Here is a 20,548-nt window from a genome sequence, read left to right on the forward strand (position 1 = left end):
TTTGCATGCTGCCAAGCCAGGTGCATAAATATTTATATTTGTTATATCTTATTGGATTTTCCAATTTATTAATATTTAGTAATATTGGTACAGTATATATATATATATACACACACACACACACACACACATATATAGGTACAGTCTGTTTTGTCTGAAGTGTTGATGCCTTAGCTTTTTTTGACACCTAAATATTTCTCCATCCCTTTACTTTCAATGTGCAGGTATCTTTCTATCTGAAGTGGGTCTCTTGTAGGCAACATTTTGGTCTTGTTTTTTTATCCATTCTGTCACCCTCTTTTTTTTTTTTTTTTTAAGATTTTATTTATTTATTCATCAGAGATAGGGAGAGGGAGAAGCAGGAGGCTCCCTGGGGGGAGCCTGATGTGGGACTTGATCACAGGATCATGACCTGAGCCAAAGGCAGGTGCTCAACCACTGAGCCACCCGGGTGCCCCTCTGTCACCCTCTTTTGATTGGAACACTGAACCCAAGTAATTAGAATAGATAAATATTTATCGCTTTTTTTAAACTTATTTTGTGATTGTTTTTGTCATATTTCTCTGATTCTTTTTCATCATTTGCTGGGTTTCTTCTGTAATTAATATACTTGGATTGCTTTCTCTTTATTCTTTGCGTATCATTAATGGTTTTCGATTTGTGGTTACCATTACGTTGTGTATAACATACTCTGTATGTAGCAGTCTGTATTTGTTGATGATCACTTAAGTTTATATCCATTCTTTACTCCTCTTCACCCCAGTGTTTTATGTATATGGTATCATATTTTAGTACATCTTTTTATTTTGCGGATGTATTGACTTATTTTTTACAGAAATACATTTTACTAGTTTGTATTTCTTATTTTTCATGCTCTCACTTACGGTCTTTCCTTTCCACTTTAAGTCCTTTTTAATATTTTTTGTGGGGCTTGTTTAATGATCCTGAACTCTTTTAGCTTGTCCTTGTTTTGGAAACTCTTAGGTCTTCTTCTATTCCAAATGATAGCTTTGCTGGATAGAATATTCTTGACTAGATTTTTTCCCTTTCTGCACTTTGCATATTTATTGCCATTTTCTTCTGGCTGCCAAAGTTTCTGCTGGAAAATCCACTGATATCCCTGTGGGGTTTCCCTTGTATGTAACTGTCTTCTCTTGCTACTTTAAAATTTTTTTCCTTTATCTCTACTTTTTACCATTTTAATTACTGTGTCTTGATGTGGACCTTCTTTGGTTGATTTTGTTGGGGGATCTGTGTCTCCTGGATCTAGATATGTGTTTCCTTCCCCAGAATAGGGGAGTTTTTAGCTTTATTTCTCCAGGTAAATATTCTGCCCACTTTTCTCTCTCTCCTTGAGATTTCTATGATGTGAATGTCATCATGCTTGATGAAGTCATTGAGTTCCCTGAGTCTGTTATTTTGCATAATTTTCTCTCACTTGTTCACCTTGATTAATTTGCATTACTCTCTTCTAGTTCATTAGTTCATTCCTCTGCTTCTTTCAGCATATTTATAAGGGTCTCATTGATGTCCTCCACTGTTTTCAAGTCCATTGAGTATCTTTATGATCATTATTTTAAAGTCTCTGTCAGGCATTTTACTTATATCTGTTTTGCTTGTGTCTCTTGCTGTGGTTTTGTTCTGTTTCACTTGTGACGTACTCGTTTGTGTCCTTGTTTTACCTAATTCTGTCTGTTTCTGTGTGTTAGGAGAGTCAGCTGCATTTCTTGATCTTCAAAGTAATGGGCAGGATGTATACTTTTAACTAGGTGGCACTGACCCTTCTTCAAAGGGGATGCGCAGCTATAATGGAGACCAAGCTAGCCGGGGTGCTCCATAGAGTGTCTGGAGGTTAATAACCTCTTTACCTCTGCCTTCATCTTAATTGATAAATATAAAAAAGCAAATCCTCCTTGTTTAGTTCAGGCTGCTAAAACAAAGTACCATCACACTGACTGGGTGGCTTATAAACAACAGAAACATATCCTCACACTTCTGGAGGCTGGGGAGTATAAGATCTAGGCTCTGGCTGATTTAGTGACTGGTGACAGCCCACTTCCTGGTTCATGAAAGATTCTCTCACTGTATCCTCACATGGCAGAAAAAGCAAGAGATCTCTCTGTTATTTTAATAAATCACCAATTACTTTCATGGGGGCCTCATCTTCATGACCTAATCACCTCCCAAAGGCCTGCCTCCTAATACTATCACATTGGAGTTTAGAATTTCAAAATATTAATTTTGGGCATTCCATTCCTTATATTCCTGGTCACTGAAAACCAAGAAGTTATCCCATTCAAATACCTCAAGACTTGGGGCAGCCTGGGTGGCTCAACAGTTTAGCACCATGTTCAGTCCAGGGCGTGATCCTGGAGACCCAGGATCTAGGGAGTCCTGCTTCTCCCTCTGCCTGTGTCTCTGCTTCTCTCTCTGAGTGTCTTTCATGAATTAAAAGAAAACAACCAAGACTTGAGGAAGAAATTGTTTCTTAAGTTTATGTTGAAAGAAAATGAGGTAGAACAGGATTTTGGTGTGTTTTTTGTTTTTTGTTTTTTTTAAGATTTTATTTATTTATTCATGAGCGACACAGAAAGAGGCAGAGACACAGGCAGAGGGAGAAGCAGGATCCATGCAGGGAGCTCGATGTAGGACTTGGTCCCGGGTCTCCAGGATTACACCCAGGGCTGAAAGCGGCGCTAAACCACTGAGCCACCTGGGCTGCCCTAGAACAGGATTTTGGACCTGGAGTAGGCAAGGTGGCGGAAAGGAGAGGTCAGCACCATTGTTACCCACTGTTTTGTTTTGTATTTTTCCTGTGACTTGTCTAATAGGGTGTAGGGTATCCTTAGTAGAATAAGGTGTATTTTGCTTTTGCAGCCCTAATCTTGAAAAAGCACTGTGCTTCAAGTTATATGCTATCTGTATAAAATCTTTCAGTTAGACAGATTGAAAGTAAAGACATGAGTAAAGCTATAGCAAATAAATGACATACAAAATAAAATGGTATCAGTATCAAAATAAACTTTGAGGAAGAAAGAAAAAGACAAATATTAGTTCACAATATACCCATTCTACCTAGTATTAGAAATGCTCCTGTGTATACTGGCCAAATAAAATGGTAATGTGAGAAAGTAGCAAAAATCCTAAACATTAGGAAATTTAAACATTGATTTTAAATGAAAGTTAAAAATTATAGACTATTTAGAGAACAAGGTCAAAACTTTGGAAGGGCAAAGGAATTGTCATTTATTCAGAAGAATATCAAATACTTTTTGCACAAGACAGTTTTTTAGATGAATAAACTGGTAGTGTTTTTAAGACCCTGTTTATTAATTTAATCATGACAGACAGAGAGAGAGAGAGAGAGGCAGAGACACAGAGGGAGAAGCAGGCTCCTCACAGGAAGCCCAACGTGGGACTCAATCTCTGAACTTGGATCACACTTTGAGCAAAAGGCAGATGCTCAATTGCCGAGCCACCCAGAGGTCCCTAGTTTTCAACTCAGTAAAATGAAACAAGTAGAACAGGAAGAAATTAATAGAGATAAAATCAAATTGTAGAATTAGGAATAGTGATGAGTAAAAATTTTAGGTAATAAAAATTATGAATAATATCTTTGTAGAAAGGTCTATCCCTTATCTAATTAAGAAAATAGTAAAAAGCTATAGATTCACAGTCCTTTATAAAAAATCCATGTGGTAAGATAGGTTTGAGAATTCAGGATTTTTCATATTTTACTAAAGTAATATGGTGCACATTCCATATTTTATATGAACACCTCCAGCAAATCTGAAGCAAAATCTGGTAATCAAACTTCTTGCTACATCACCTTAATGAGTTCATAAGAGAAAAATACCTATCTACTCAGTGCTTGACTTAATAGAGCTTTTTTTTTAAAAAGCATTTGAAGGGGACCCCTGGGTGGCTCAGTGGTTGAGTGTCTGCCTTGGGCCCAGGGCGTGATCCCGGAGTCCCCGGATCAAATCCCACATCGGGCTCCTTTCATGGAGCCTGTTTCTCCCTCTGCTTATGTATCTGCCTCTCTCTCTCTCACTGTGTCTCTCATGAATAAATAAATAAAATCTTAAAAAAAAAAAAAGAAAGAAAGAAACATTTGAAGGCTGCTTAGGTGGCTTAGTAAGTTAAATGTCTGCCTTCAGCCCAGGCCATGATTTCAGGGGGATCAAGCCCCACTCAGTCTCCCTGCTCAGTGGGGAGTCCACTCCACTTTTCCTTCTGCCTCTCCCCTCGTTCATGCACTCGTGTGCTCGCCTCTCTCTCTCTCTCTCCCCCTCTCTCATAAATCTTTTTTTTTTTTTAATTTTTATAAAACCAAATGCTTATTACCAATAAAGTACTTTAGGAAATGGAGTAGGAAAATACTTCATTGATAATGTTGAAAAGTATCATCTAAAAATAATAGGTGTGCTTAGCTGGCTGAATTGGTAAACACACTCTTGATCGCAGGTTTCTGAGTTAAAGCCCCACATTGGGTGTAAAGATTCCTTAAAATAAAATCTCTTTAAAAATAAAAAAAAATAATAAAAAAAAATAAAAAATAATAATAAATAATAAAAAATAAAAATAATAAAAAATAATTTAAAAATAGGGGATCCCTGGGTGGCGCAGTGGTTTGGCGCCTGCCTTTGGCCCAGGGCGCGATCCTGGAGACCTGGGATCGAATCCCACGTCGGGCTCCCGGTGCATGGAGCCTGCTTCTCCCTCTGCCTATGTCTCTGCCTCTCTCTCTCTCTCTATCTGTGACTATCATGAATAAATAAATAAAAATAAAAAAAGTTTAAAAAAATAAAAAATAAAAAAAATAATAAATAACAACAATAATAGTATACCCTGTACTAAAAACAAGTCTTAGAGTAGTGCTGTTCAGAATGTTAAGGAATTAAGTTCAGAAATGCCTGCACATTTAAAAATACTAATGGAATTGTGACAGCAATTTTACATTTGTTGAATCTGATAATTAGAAAACTTGGGCTTGTATTTTGTATGTGTTTTATATTCTAGTAGGAGTCCATTTTTTGTATATATACAAGAATATTGTTTCCAGTGGATTAGGTGGGGGAAAACCCAGTTCTTCATTACAGACAGTTTGAGATGCATTGCCCTAGGGGGATTTCTGTACTGTAAAGTTAAGACAAAGACCAAGCACGGTCACCACCAATCTCAGTGTCATGCAGTAAATAAAAAATAGGGGTATATAAGAGAAAAAAATCGGTAGAACTATTATAAAGAATTTAATTGGGAAAAATCCTATTCACTGTAATAGTGAAATTACAAAGAATTTAAGACTGTGTAGTTTAAATATAAAAATTAAATTGCAGACCTTCTAAAAATCATCCTAAGTGAAAATCATGGACCTTTAAGAACAGTGTAACAGATTTTTATTGAAGGATAGATCATGAAGTCTTATAAAGAGCCCTGAGATTTTACCATACTTGCAGTCTAATGATTTCAGCCTGCTTGCTGAGGACACAAGATTCTGAGTCAGAGACAAAATGGTATTATTACTCATAGAATAGCAGGCAGTGTGTACTTCATGTTTGTGTTGGTTCCCACGTATCCCTAAAACTTTTGGGGACAATATGGAACAGATCCATGTGGATACTGAGGGCACATTGAGTTTGTATTACGCTTGAGGTACTTCTGAGTTTAAGAAACCCTCAGTCTTAGAAAGGGGCTGCTGGCAAACCTGCCACCCTCCCTACCTTTACTATCCTCAATAGGAAACAAATCTGCTTCCTACCCTGGAGGAAAATACTATCTTTACCTTCCAAGGTTATTTGCTATTCAGACATTCTCGAAAAGATGTTAAGTAAGACTTAGAGAACCACAGGATATCTGGAGAATTGTCTCAACAGATAGAAGACTTTATGAAATGTAGAGCCATATACTGTTTCTGAGTGGGAGTTCTGTTATCGTAAGATACCAGTTACTTCTTGTAAGAAAGGCTGTTCTCCCTGAGAACAGCCCTAAATTTTTATACGTTTAACATTATGTGATAAATTAGAGAAGTTAGGAAAAATAATGCTGAAAAATAGCCAAGAAGAATTTTTAAAGGTTAGAATAAATGGTCCACATATTAATAAAGAATTCTAATTATTGTAAGATAACAGTAACTATATTTACATGATGCTATCTCCAAATGAAAAAATATTTATAAACACATATATGAAAATATTGCAGAATAGGTCTTGGACAGGAAAGGCCATATTATGAAGGATCTCACAGGCAGAAACTAGATTTGACCACAGAAACAAAGACAAGGGATGCCTGGGTGGCTCAGCAGTTGAGTGTCTGCCTTTGGCTCAGGGCGTGATCCTGGAGTCCTGGGATTGAGTCCCACATTGGGCTCCCTGCATGGAGCCTGCTTCTCCTCCCTCTTCCTATATCTCTGCCTTCTCTCTGTGTGTCTCTCATGAATAAATAAATAAAATCTTAAAAAAAAAAAAACAAAATAACTTTTGGTCAATAAGCAGCATTAACAAAGTTGGAAAAGGATAGCAAAAATTATTTGCAGCTTGTATCTTTAACAAAGAGTGAAATGAATAGCACTGAAATGTTAAATTCTTAGAAATTAGAACAACAAATATCCAGATAGAATAAAAGGCAGAGAAAATGTAAATTAAAATGATAGGCTACTGTAACAAAAAACTAAATAAACTAATATTGGTAAAGATGTAAAACACTTGATGTAATTCCCAGAATTGGAGACGATGTGAAGAAATAGATTGTCAGATATATAGTGCAGGAGCACATACAGAAGTCCAAGCTTTCAGTAATGCACTATGGTGCTTTTTAAAATGTTGATGGCTTTTGACCTAGGAATTTTACTTAAGTAAATCTTTCCTGAAAGGAATAAGCCAAAGTACAAAGGGTTTATGGCAGTGTTGTTTCACAATTTAAGATTGGCTGTAAGCTAAATGTTCATCAACATGGTATAGCTTGAGTTATATGTACTACATCCATACAATGGAATAGTAAATCATTAAAATTCATATAGATTAATCTTTAAAGAAGCAGAAGATGAGCGGCATTTGGGTGGCTCAGTCAGTTAAGCATCTGCCTTCAGCCCAGGTGATGATCCCAGGGTCCTGGGATCCAGCCCCTTTCTTGACTCTCTGCTCAGCGGGGCATTTGCTTCTCCCTTTCCCTCTGCCCCTCCCTCCTGTTTGTGCTTGTGTGTGTGCTCTTTGTCTGTCTCTCTCTCTCTCTCTAGCGTGCTCACTCTCAGATCTTTAAAAAAATAAAAGGTAGAATATGTACATAAAATATTTTATATCTTTCTTGGAACATAATCTCTGGAAATCTCACCTCCCCATACTCTTGGTTGTATCCTCACTCGTTTCATTTTTTTTTTTCATGTGTAACCTAGAAGTATGGCTTTGCCAGTTCACTTTAGTGTTCTCACACAGTCCATATTTCTCTTTTTCACTTCATTTTTCTCTATAGTATTGTTATACTTGACGTACTTTATTCATTATTTAGTTCTGTAAGAATTAGAATATTTGGATATGGCTTTAAGTACAGAACATCCATCTCTTTTGTTCATTTTATCCTCCGTACCCAGAACAATGTCGACTCTATAGCAGGTTCCTAACAGATACTTCATGAATGTGGAATGAATTTATAAAACTACTAAATGGAAAAAAGTTAGCTATACACCATAAACCAATCCTACTTTCTTTTTAAAAACTGTATGTGTTTATATATTACACGTGTAAAATTTCCAGGTGGCGAATTAACAAGTAATTTTTACTACCCTTCTTTTCTGCCTCAAGTGAGAACATAATTTTATAATTATTGAAAACATATTACTATTACAGGGTTAGGAAGGGGTGACTCATGGGCCTCTTTTTAAATATAAAAAAATTTACTAGTCTGTGAGGGTGAAATTACTCACCCTGTCCTGACTTTTCCTCTTGCAGGTAGCACCTCCTCCACCTCCACTTACTGATACACCTGACTCCGCAGCAACTATGGGTGGAGGTTTACCAACAACCATGGGAGGGCCTCTTCCTCCACATTTGGCTCTTAAGGCAGGTGAGAGACTTGATTGTGTGCATATGATGGTGGTAAGATACACATGATCCTTCTTGGTCCTCATCTCTTTCTCATTTGGATAGAGAAAACTGCAGTAAAATTCCTAATGTCAAGACAACCCAAGGCCTTCATAAATTTACAAATATCACCAGTGATTTCTCTTACAAAGTGTGACATAGCTTAATTCCTTGCTGTCATTACTAATTTTTATTTCTGGATAGATTTTGTACAAGCTAGGACATTTTATTAAAGGGTCTTATTTATTATCCTTTCTTGTTTCTAACTTATTCCTATCAAATATATTGTAGATTTATACCTTGTGGGTCCAAAGTGTTTCTGAATTCTGTGTATTATCAAAGCTTTTATTGGTCTGGTCTGCATAGGATAGATTAACTAGGTTCTTGTCAAGTTATTTAAGTCTCAGATCCAGTATTTATGAAATGAAAATATCAGTAGTATTTATTTCATAAGATTGTTGTGAGGAATGAATTTTTTAAAAAGCATGTCATAGACTTCGTAGAGTTAATAATCAGGCAGTATTAGCTGTTTTTAGCTACTCTGCTTTCTTCCCAAGACTCATCACTTTCTTACACCTTTTTAGCTTCTACTTATCCCCATCATTAGCGCTAACAGGTTTCTCTCAAGGTCATATTTAGCAAAGAAGTGGTTTTAACAAATTTAATCAGTTAATGAACTTAATTTTAATGAACTTGAAAATGTATGCTAGATTGTCAGTCACTTATGATAATTGCTAGTATCTCCTCCCTACATACCAGCCTTGGAATTATCAATTTACACCTCTATTTCAATCATGAAACACTTTTCAAGTAAATCATGAAGATTTGGGGCACATTTCCAAATAATTGAAATTTTGGCTTTGGGTTATAGAATACCAAAATCTAAGAATACTCTTTAAAATATTTAGGATCTTCCTACAGTTTGATTAATTAAGAATACAATAATTTTCTTCCTAATAGAAAATAATTCTGGAATCGGGGCCTCTGGCTATGGTCCTCCTGGGCCCACCTGGGATCGAGGAGCGAACTTGAAAGATTATTATTCAAGAAAGGAAGAACAAGAAGTACAAGCGGTAAGATTATCATATCACTCTTTGTCACATATCCAGGATTGTGACTTAGTACTTGGTTCACTGCAAGGCTTAAGATACTCACAACTTAATAATTTAGTGATTCTCTTTAAGTCATTACTTGAGGCTGCTTGTTCATACAAGACAACATAACCCTAAGCTACACATTATAATTGATCACTAGAACTGCCTATGAAATAAAACCGTATTTTTCTGGTGGTACAATGTGTCCCCAACTGTTTTACAGGAAATATAATTAGTTACCTTAGTAAACTTCATTTCCTGAGCACTCGGAGTAAATATGTCTTCATAGAAAAGCTTATTAAGTATTAAAAGCCAACACGAGAAAATTTGTCAAGGTTTCTTAGGAATAATGTAAATACACAGTACATTAACTAATAGCTTGTTTATATAATAGGATCACCAGATGCAGCAGAAACTAATTCTAGTTCAATTTTGACTAGGAATAGGAGCATTAAAAATAGTTTTTGCGGGCAGCCCAGGTGGCTCAGTGGTTTAGCGCTGCCTTCAGCCCAGGGCCTGATCCTGGACACCCAGGATCAAGTCCCACATTAGACTCCCTGCATGGAGCCTGCTTCTCCTCCTGCCTGTGTCTCTGCCTCTCTGTGTGTGTCTCTTGAATAAATGAATAAAATCCTAAAAAAGTTTTTGCATTATAAGGGATGATACAAAGAAGATACTGTTATATATTTTTATACCTTAGACATGCATAACGAAACTAAAATTAATGCAGCCAACTGTAATTATTGATTCCATAGACTTTAGAATCAGAAGAAGTGGATTTAAATGCTGGACTTCATGGAAACTGGACATTGGAAAATGCTAAGGCTCGTCTGAACCAGTATTTCCAAAAGGAAAAGATCCAAGGAGAATATAAGTACACCCAAGTGGGTCCTGATCACAACAGGTTTGCTTGTTTCAGTCTTTTCCTTCTATAGTAAGTTAGAGTTGTTTTGTATAGTCATTGTTCTATTTTTGTTTGTTTTATCTGATTCAGTTTGTGGATTGGCAGTGAGAATTGTGAAAAGAAGATACTTTGCACAAGAAAAATTGTCACTGATTTGTAATTAGTAGTTTACCATGATTTTCACTTAGGATGATTTTTAGTTCGGCAAAATCTGTCATTTGTGTTGCTAGACTTTTGAGGTTCTCATTTGTATCTGAGAGGCAAATCATAGCCACAAGTGGTGGTTTGTCCGTGATTTAAAAATCAGCCCTAGGTGGTGAGTTTATTCACTGTGGTATTGTTGAAGGTAGTTACAAGGATTTATTTCTTTAATGGGTCAGGTTAGACACTTCAGTTCCAAAGTCTTAGGTAGACTGTATTGCATCTAGATCCATATTTTCCTTTAGCTTTGAAAGTTGCCAACTCTTAAGAGTTCCGTTGAAGTGTTTAAGGGCTTATTGTGAAGCTGAAGGATAGCTTCAGTCTTTGTATGTGAGTTAAATTAGCCTACTTTTATTCTGTTAAATAAATAAAAACATAAAAGGAGGTCATTGTAATAGTTGACAGTATGTTTCTCAGCCTGCTTGCTATTCTTCCTGAGAGCATTCCAGGGTGTAGTAATTATTACTCCCAGGAAGGCTCATATGGATTAGACTCTTCTGGGGGCACTGTATTTTTATTGGAAGGTAAAGAAGGCTATAGTGGAAACCTTCTGGATGATTTAATTTGCTGTCCTTTATTTATAAAAAATTACTCAAAATACATTAAAAGTATTTTCCTTGAAAATCAGAGTGTTCTCCCTCCAATACATCTAGTAATCCTAAAATCATTATTACTAAAATAAAACTTTGACACTATGGTCAAGATGATGTTCAGAGCATGGCTCCCCCTGCCTTCTACTACTTGTTCATTCCTGAATTCTCAGATACTTAATTTGACATCAGATTTTTTAAAACCCTCAGAGGTTATAAAGGAAGGATCCATTTATTAATTTTTCTTTAATATTTTGTCCTTCTGAACTGATTTAGCTTATTAGTAGCACTTGGTGATTTTAAGAACAGATAAATGTGTCTGGAGCTTGTTGTAAACATGTTTTGATACCAATGTTTTATCATTGACTCCTGATACAAAGAAATGAAGAATTCAGGATATGACAGGGAGGGAGGCAGAGACAGTTGGGGGAGCTAGGACACAGCATCTCCTTGTATGTCCTTTATTTAAAGGCATAACAGACAGCAACACCAGAGGTCTGTGTTCATACACACATGTGCTGCTGCTTAGGCTGAACTAAGCAATCACATGGAAAACTATTGTAAACTGATTTCTGGTGTCGCTGTTCCCCCTAGGTGGAGGAGAATGAGATTGAGTGCTGACTTTAAGCCTGGCTGAGAAACATACTGGCATCGGTGTCATTAATGAAAGGGTGGATGTTGTTCCCCTGAAAGCCAGTGGCCTTTGACCCCTGAAGCCGCTGTGCCTGAAGGTCAGTTCACAAGAGGTATAGGAAGGAGTCTAACATTTATTTTTTTCTTAAGCCTTACCTAACCTTTTATTCACAGCACAAAGTCAAGGCTAGAATGTACCTGACCAGTGGAAGGATCAGAAAGCATATAGTTTTCAAAGGACAGTTTATGCTTTATTGAGGCCTAAGTTCATCCCCTAGAATCTGCTAGCAATTTCCAAAAACATTTTGTTCTCTGATTTAAATAAGTGTGATATAAATAAGCTAAGTTTTTTTGTCATCAAGGGCTGCTTCCAACTGCAGGCAGATAGCAGACCCCTGCCTCAGGAGCCACAGATACAAGCCTAGTGTTTGTATGTTCATGTGTATGTGTGCATGCATGCATATATCTAGCTTAACAGAAAGAAGTCATTAATGGGTGGCCCATGCAAAGCAATAAAATAATCAAAACTGTAATTTAAAGAATTTGGGGCCTGTGTTATTTCTTGGCCCCAGGCTAAATGGAAAATTCCTTTGTGTTCTAGCCATTGAGACTGCAACCTTTGGAGTAAGTAAACACAGAATCTAAAACCTTAACATTTTCTTTTCATGAACAGTTGGCTTGTCAACTTTGATTATAGTTGTCTTGTGCCATGTACATTATTTGAAGTTTACATATACTTGATTTGTTCTAGGATTGAACAGAAATAAGTGTTTACAATGGTTTTTTTGCTGTGACTTGCCTAAGCAGTTGGAAAGCCTGCCTGATTTGGGAGTCCTGGATTTAGAAATTTCTAACAGTGGAATTCCTAACCTTGTTTGTATATGTTCTTACAGGAGCTTTATTGCAGAAATGACCATTTATATCAAGCAGCTGGGCAGAAGTAAGTGTTACTGTTTCCCTGCTACTTTGAATCTTATATAGTGGAGTAATACATTAAAGTCTTCAGCCACATAAATATAAGCTTTATTAGTTGGAGTATTAATTGAAAGGTAGCATCCTGGGGTTTTTTTAGAATATTAGTAATTATATGAATTAGAGGGCCCGGTTTCCCAGTTTGCATGTAAAAAAAAAAAAAAGGATCATTGCTGGTAGTGTATTTCAAAGGGTAAGAGATGGCAGGTAGACTACTTAGGAGCCCACTAGTGTCAGAGAGCATTTTTTTTTTTTAAATCTCTCTACATAAAAGTCTTTTTTTAATTTGTTCAGGTAGCTAGGTGAAATTTAGAAATATATTGGATGATAACATTTGAAACCTCAAGGTGGATGTGCATTTAAGAGTCACAGAGTCAAGAAGAGGTGAAAAAGTTAGCCCGAGAAAACAGTAATGGATTGGGGTTATTCATAAAGGAAGTGAAAAGGCAAAGATATGATCAGGTATTTGCTGTTCTTAGACAGTAAATTTAAAGCAGGCAGTGTGTTATGCATGAAAGTAAGGAACTGGCTCTTTGTACCTGGTTTTGTTACTGACGTTGGTGGGACTTCATTTACTTATCTGCAGATTGAGAGAAATGGCCTAAGATTTTTTTCAGATGGAGAATTCTGCAACTGCCACTAAGAATTTAAATGTATAATGTGTGAAAGACTTTCCTCATAAAATCAAACGTTCAAATGAATCATCAGGAGTTGATGTTGAATTTTTTTATCCTAGACTTTATAAATAAGTTAGACTTTATAAATAAGTTAGACTTTGGGTGGGATGTTAAGGGAAAGAGGCTAAAGACAGTCCAACTTGTACAGTTGATCTGACCTTCAGAATTAATTTGACTAAATTGGCTAGTAGGCCTGAAGGTATCTGTGGCCCTTCCTTGCCTTAAGCCATCTCTTAAAGTTGAATGATACTGGAGGAGAAAAACTTTGTATTGGCATTTTCTTTAAGAATTTGAGTAGTAGTTGGCTTCAGTCTGGTGCCAGGATCAGCAAACTGTAGGCCTCTGGCCAAATACAGCCCACTACCTGTTTTATGAACAAAATTTTATTAGAACACAGCGATGCTTATTTGTTTATGTCAGGGGCTAACAAACTTTGATAAAAGGCCAGATTGTAAGTATTTTAAGCTTTGCGGGTCACATCTATCACCCATTGTTATTTTTGTCTTATTTTTACAACACTTTAAAAATATATAAGCCGTTTTTAGTTCCTGGCCCCGTTTGTAAAACCCTAGTTTCTGTGTTGTCTATGGATGCTTTCATGCTTTAGGCAGAGTTGAGTGGCTGTGACAAACTGTGTGGCCTGCCAAACCTAAACTATTTATGATCTGATTCTTTATAGAAGATTGCCAACTCCTGGTCTCAGTCACTACTTTGGACCCATTTTCATTTCTTTCTTTGTTTTGCTTTTCAAAAGTTAAACCGCATTTTTTTTTCATTGTTTTAACACCAGGCAATATTAATGACAACTTGGTAGAAATAAGTTTTCTGCTTTTATAATGATTTGTCCATATCTTAGTATCTGCCTATAATCAAGATGGTTATTTAATATGCTGTTAATGGAATTGCTTTTGGTTAGCAATTAGCATGAAAAAGTCTGTAATATACTCTGTATTTTAGAGAGACTTTTGTACCTAAGACCCTAGTTGTCATGATGAGATGTTTCTTTGCTCAGATGATTTATCCTATCGTCTTTGGTAATCTTGAACTTAAATTATAGGGATTTTCGCACGTGAACATGGATCAAATAAAAAACTGGCAGCACAGTCCTGTGCCCTGTCACTTGTCAGACAACTCTACCACCTTGGAGTAATTGAAGCTTACTCTGGACTTACAAAGAAGAAAGAAGGAGAGACAGTGAGTCTTTAGACTTAGTAGCCCAGAGGGATATTTTGCAATTCCATTTAGCTTTTTATTAGTATTTGGCTAAAGAAGTTTAATTCATAATTCTTAGAATCTTATTTCAAGAAATGGAAATGGAATGATCATCTGTCTGGCATGATACTGTGTTCAGAGTAGGCAATAAGTAAATAATCATTATTCTTTTCATGGGGAACTGACTCATTGTTGGCTTTAGGAATATTGAGGCTTAATGCTGACTACATGGCCTTAACTCTGGTAGATTTGAGTACTGCTCATATGTTTGTTATGTAATTCTTATGGCTATCCTTTTTCTGTAGGTGGAGCCTTACAAAGTTAATCTCTCACAAGACTTAGAACATCAGCTGCAAAACATCATTCAGGAGCTAAATCTTGAGATCGTGCCCCCAGTAAGCATATAATTATTTAGTTCACCTTTGTATTGAACATTCCTAGTCAGACAAGCAACTGGTATTGCTTTTTTTGTTTTTCTTATTTTTTAATAGCCTGATGATCCTTTTATGCCTGTGGTACTGAACCTTGGCAAATTGGCTCACTTTGAGCCATCTCAGCGACAAAACCAAATGGGCGTGGTTCCTTGGTCACCTCCACAGTCTAATTGGAATCCTTGGACTAGTAGCAACATTGATGAGGGGCCCCTGGCTTATGTAAGTCCATCATTGTTTTTGAGCTCAGACTCCTTGTGTTTTACTTTTGAATATATTTCATTAAGATCTCTAGATTTTTAAAAATGTTTTTAATTTGAAGCTGTTATGTGCTTTTGTTTTACTGTTGCCTTACCATTTTATAGGCTACTCCAGAACAAATAAGCATGGACCTCAAGAATGAGTTAATGTACCAGCTGGAACAGGATCATGATTTGCCAGCAGTAAGTCATTGAAGTATTTAGACATATGGTCCCCAGAGTTCAGAACTTTCTAGGTATGGGCAAAAGAATAGTGAATAATACATTTTGTCCTTTCTAGGGAGGTAGATCAAAGGTATTTACCAAACTTCTAATTGTAGGTACCTCTGAAGATAATTGCTTTTGAGTTAAGGGCCTGGGATTCTTAATGTAATGGAGATTCAGATAAGTTTTTTTGGTGTTTTTCACTATTTTTAAGGTAAAACAACATTAAAATGTTGTAAGAAGGGGAATGTATGGAATGTCCAGGGAGAAAGGAGGAAAATAAGGATGTGGACAAAGCCACAAAAGAGAGTCTTCACAAATTCAGTGAAGAGAAGCATATATTCTGTTAGAGATAAAAATATATACGTTGTTTTATGAAAATATATATTTTTGAGTATGAAGCCAGTGGGAAGGAATGTTTTCATAGAGATGGGAAATTTTTTTTTAGGATTAAGACAGTCGCTTCTAATGTATATGTTGGTAAAACTTCGACTGCTGTGGAGCTTTTCTGAAACAGATCTTAGGGGAGCGCCTGGGTGGCTTACCTGGTTGGGTGTCCTGACTCTTGGTTTTAGCCCAAGTTACAATCTCAGGGCCATGAGACTGAGCCCCATGTTGGGCTATGTGCTCAGCGCGGAGTCTATTTAAGATTCTCTCCCCTTGCCCTGCCCTCTCCCCAGCCCCACACCTCCACACACACACTCTCTTACTCTCTTCTCTCTCCTCTTTCTCTCACCCCCCCAAAAAAAAGATCTTACAGGAGAGAGAGTTGCTGCCTGTGAAGAAATTTGAAAGTGAAATCCTGGAAGCAATTAGTCAAAATTCGGTTGTCATTATCCGAGGTGCTACTGGATGTGGTAAAACCACACAAGTTCCACAGTTTATTCTAGATGACTTCATCCAGAATGACCGAGCAGCAGAGTGTAACATTGTAGTAACTCAGGTAAGTAGTGAGCCAGCTTACAAGGGGGGTGTCTGGTGTTGATAGAGTTTGAGAGGTGGAAACACCTAGAGGCCAGGCTATTTCTAGTTCTTTGTAACTCCCCTTTGTAGCCACATTAGGCCCTTTAAATTTTTTTTTTTTTTTTAAAAGAAGTTAAGTCTGGTTCTAATCTCCTTCACTGATAAGCTGAACTGAACCATGTAAATGATTCTTCTTGTCTGGGCTAGAGGTAATCTTTGGTCCTAGAATCAGACAAGACTGAGAATATTTTTTCCTTAAGTTAATATGTAAATGTTGGTCCTCTCCATCTTAAGATCCACCTTACTACTCAGAGCAAGAGTAGGCAAGCCAACAAAACAGGTAATGGTTGACTCTAACTGAATGCTTTATGTATGCCAGGTTCTATTTGAAACAGTTGGTATTTTCTAAACTCATTTGAAGTTTATTATGACTCTAAGATGTACATATTTTCTTATTTAGTATTTCTCCTTCATTAAACTAAGGCACAAAGAACTAAATAAATTGCCCAAGTTATTAACACAGGAAGTAGTGGAACTAGGATTCAAAACCAAACGATTTGCTTCATTTAACTACTACATTGTATTACCTTACCAGCAATAAGTGATGCATGTGAGTTTGTCCCAGAGCTTAGGGAAGAACTAATTAGCCCTTTCAAGCCTTGGGTTGAAGCAGTTCCCGTCCATTCTAACCCTGTACTTCTGGCACTTAGAAGGAGAACACTATATAGAAAGAAGCCAGATACCACCTCTTAGGCAGCCTCAGACCTTGACTTAGGGACTCTTAACCTGGGACACATAGCTGATACTTGGGGAGGAGTTGTGAACCTCAAAATAGCAAAATTTTAAATTTAAAAATTTTTGAAATTGATGTAGATCTTGATTGTTGTCTTATGTTTGATATAAGAGTTGGGTTTTTTGGGACACTTGGGTGACTCGGTGGTTAAGCATCTGCCTTTGGCTCAGGGTGTGATCCCAGAGTCCTGGGATCAGGTCCCCACATCAGTCTCCCTGCATGGAGCCTGCTTCTCCCTCTGCCTATGTCTCTGCCTGTCTCTCTCTTTGTCTCTCATGAATAAATAAATTAAAAACCTTTAAAAAAAAAAAAAAGAATTGAGCTTTTTGACTTAAAAAATTACGGATTATTGAAAGAATGGATGTTGCATTTAAATCAATGGCATTTTAGGCTTAAAAAATATCATAGGTCTACGTTGTTCTGGGAAAGGACTCTTTTTTTTTTAAATATTTTATTTATTTATTCATGAGATACACACACACACACAGAGAGAGAGGCAGAGACACAGGCAGAAGAAGAAGCAGGCTCCGTGCAGGAACCCCGACATGGGACTTGATCCCGGGACTCCAGGATCACGCCCTAGGCCGAAGGCAGGCGCTAAACCGCTGAGCCACCCAGGGATCCCCTGGGAAAGGACTCTTAACTTTCTTCTTAAAATGTTTGATTGCAGGGGATCCCTGGGTAGCTCAGCGGGTTAGTGCCTGCATTCGGCCTAGGGCGTGATCCTGGAGTCCCGGGATCGAGTCTCATATCAGGCTCCCTGCATGGAGCCTGCTTCTCCCTCTGCCTGTGTCTCTGCCTCTCTCTCTCTCTCTCTCTCTCTCTCTGTATCTCTCATGAATAAAAAAATTAAAAATCTTTAAAAAAATGTTTGCCCTTCCCATTCCCAAAACTGGCTATGAATCCTTTGCCTGATAGTGAAATTTCCAGCACCCAGTACTGTGACCAATAAAATGTCCTTGGTCTTTGTTTTGTTGTTTTTTGTTTGTTTTGTTAATATCTTTGCTCTTAATGTTTACCTGTCTTATAGGAGGTATATTTTTCAGGAAGGTGTATTGTTTAGAAGAGGAATCTTGAACTCTGCTCTGCCCTCCTTCCTTACTGCCACTCACCCTTTTCATCTCAAAAAACAGTTCAGTCATATAGGAAGAGATGCAGAATTCAGCAGATGAGCTGAAAACTTGTCTTCTCACTCAGAAGTTGATCACATGTCATGAGTAGAATAAAAGTCATTTCCTGTTGAAGTGAGAAGCTGTTTTTTTCACTAGCCATCTAATAGATATCAAAGCCAAGTTAGTTGATCTAGCCAAAAATGGCTTTTGTATAAACACTTTTTAACTTTCACTAGGTTGTGTCCTTTTCCAAATAATTTGGTCATTTCCACTGGTTTTATCTGTGAAATGCACAGGTTTTAATATATAGGCTATAACAAATGTTAATGAGTTACAGAATGGTATTCTGCTTCTTTGCATAAGAACACAGCTTTCACTTCTATTAGTCCTCTTTTATTTATATTCTTTCATAAAGTGATAGAATCATAAAGTTGAAAGATGCTTTGGAGAATTATTCCATCTTTTTCTCTGGGTGGAATGTTTATTATAGATGGTCACTTAACTTATGCTTGAAAATTTCCATTTGTGGGATGCCTGGGTGACTTAGTGGTTGAATGTCTGCCTTTGGCTCAAGGGTGATCCCAGGGTCCAGGATTGAGTCCTGCATCAGGCTCCTTGTTTACTGGGTAGTCTGATTCTGCCTCTGCTTGCCCTCCCTTCACTCCCTCCTACCCCCACTTCTGTGTGCTCTCTCTTTCTTTGTCTGACAAGTAAAATCTTTAAAAATAATTTTCCGTCTTATGCACATGCTGTTATTCTTAAAGGATGGAGATTTTTAAAGACTGTTTCTAACATTTTGGTATTATATATACTGAGATGAACATACTTGCACCTAAATCTTTATGTATTCCTTTGATTATTCCATTGAAATAAATTCACAAACATGGAATTTTTGGGTCAGATGATATACATATTTTAACTTTTTTTTTTAATATTCCATTTATTTATTCATGAGAGACACGGAGAAGAGAGAGGCAGAGACGTAGGCAGAGGGAGAAGCAGGCTCCATGCAGGGAGCCCAACCGGGATCATGTCCTGGGCTGAAGGCAGCACTAAACCGCTGAGCCACCTGGGCTGCCCCTATATTTTAACTCTTAATGCACTTGGCTCTATACTCACCTTAGGAAAAATCCCATCAAATTATTTATGAATAAAAGAAATGTTTCTCTTCAGTATGTAGCTAAAGGGGTTTTTTGTTTTAAAATCAGAGCTGTTAAGGATACTAGAAGCTGAAAAGTCAGAGAAGCGTACAAAAAATATGGGAAGAAGATTGCAGAGTCATTTGTTTCTTTAGCTGTTTGAATGAATAGTCATCTTGATACTGATTTGTGTGCATATTCAAGGAAATGTGGCCCGTAGTGCTTCTGAAGATGGTTTCAGAACCTCTTATGTTAATTTTTAACCTCTCCCATGGATGGCTTTCTTGAGTCTCTCTCTCTTTTTTTTTTTTTTTTTTTTTTTTTAAGATTTTTATTTATTTGACAGAGTGCCCCAAGCAGGGGAAGTTGCAGAGGGAGAAGTGAGGCAGGCTCCCGCCTGACATGGGGCTCGATTCCAGAACCCTGAGATCATGACCTGAGCTGAAGGCAGATGCTTAACTGAGCCACCTAGTTAGTGCCCCTTTCTTGAGTCTCTTAAGACCATTGTATTTGGAGGCCATATACTTAAGAACTGTAGTAAGTACTGCTTAGGGAATATGCTATCTGCTATCCATGGTTATTTTAGAAGGCTGGAAATATAGAGATAGTAGACCTGAAAGTAGCCCCAAGGAGATAAAAGCAACCCCTGAGTACCCAGTAGTAACTTCCTCTGAAGAGTCAAATAACCTAATAGATTTGAAGTTCTTCTAGAAGCCATCTATTTAGTAGGAATGTTGAAAACTTTAGGAAAGACAAAAATGGAATAAGGAGACAATAATGGGGTCAAGAATTTACCTGACTATAGAAAGCTGTGAACTTAAAAGGTCCCAGAAAACCATGTATTTTTGTACCTTTTGTGGAATATCATTTTTACATTTCCTGATGTAAGTATATAGTCAAACTCTTAAAGGATACAGAGCTCAATTCTTCATGTAACACTTATTCATAGTTAGGTGCAGAGTACAGGTCAGTAGTAAAAGCTAGCGTAACTCGGCAAGTCAAGGTACAAAAAACGAAAAAAATAAGCTCGGGAAAACCCAACATCATGTTCAAGGGGGTATCTTTTAATCCCTTCCCTAAAGGACTCTTAAATTAGGGTTATGGAAATGAATAGATCATGTCTTATTTTGATTTAAAGATAATTAACACCTTTAGTGAAGTCACTGAGGTTTTGTTTTGGACTTTTTTTTTTCTTTAAAGATTATTATTCATCTTAGATTTCCTAATTAGTCATGTCCTAACCTGGAATAACATTGGTATTTAATTATGAAACTCAGAAAAGTTTTCT

General features: G+C 37.0%; 1 protein-coding gene across 2 annotated transcripts in view; it reads left to right on the forward strand.

The window, feature by feature from the left end:
* DHX9 (DExH-box helicase 9) overlaps positions 1-20,548 on the forward strand; it is a 59,068-nt gene that overhangs the window by 18,771 nt on the left and 19,749 nt on the right. Inside the window, exons 4-12 of one of the 2 annotated variants that reach the window (XM_025430027.3) lie at positions 7,944-8,058; positions 9,036-9,148; positions 9,925-10,073; positions 12,391-12,437; positions 14,204-14,340; positions 14,664-14,753; positions 14,850-15,011; positions 15,155-15,232; positions 16,005-16,196. In XM_025430027.3, coding sequence (XP_025285812.1) covers positions 7,944-8,058; positions 9,036-9,148; positions 9,925-10,073; positions 12,391-12,437; positions 14,204-14,340; positions 14,664-14,753; positions 14,850-15,011; positions 15,155-15,232; positions 16,005-16,196 — 1,083 coding nt within the window. Of the gene's footprint in view, positions 1-7,943; positions 8,059-9,035; positions 9,149-9,924; positions 10,074-11,458; positions 11,596-12,390; positions 12,438-14,203; positions 14,341-14,663; positions 14,754-14,849; positions 15,012-15,154; positions 15,233-16,004; positions 16,197-20,548 lie in introns of those variants that run through there. The other variant, XM_035718769.2, reaches the window with a different exon arrangement.

The sequence above is a fragment of the Canis lupus genome, chromosome 7 (genome assembly GCF_003254725.2).
Source record: "Canis lupus dingo isolate Sandy chromosome 7, ASM325472v2, whole genome shotgun sequence".
Taxonomy (NCBI): Eukaryota; Metazoa; Chordata; class Mammalia; order Carnivora; family Canidae; genus Canis; species Canis lupus.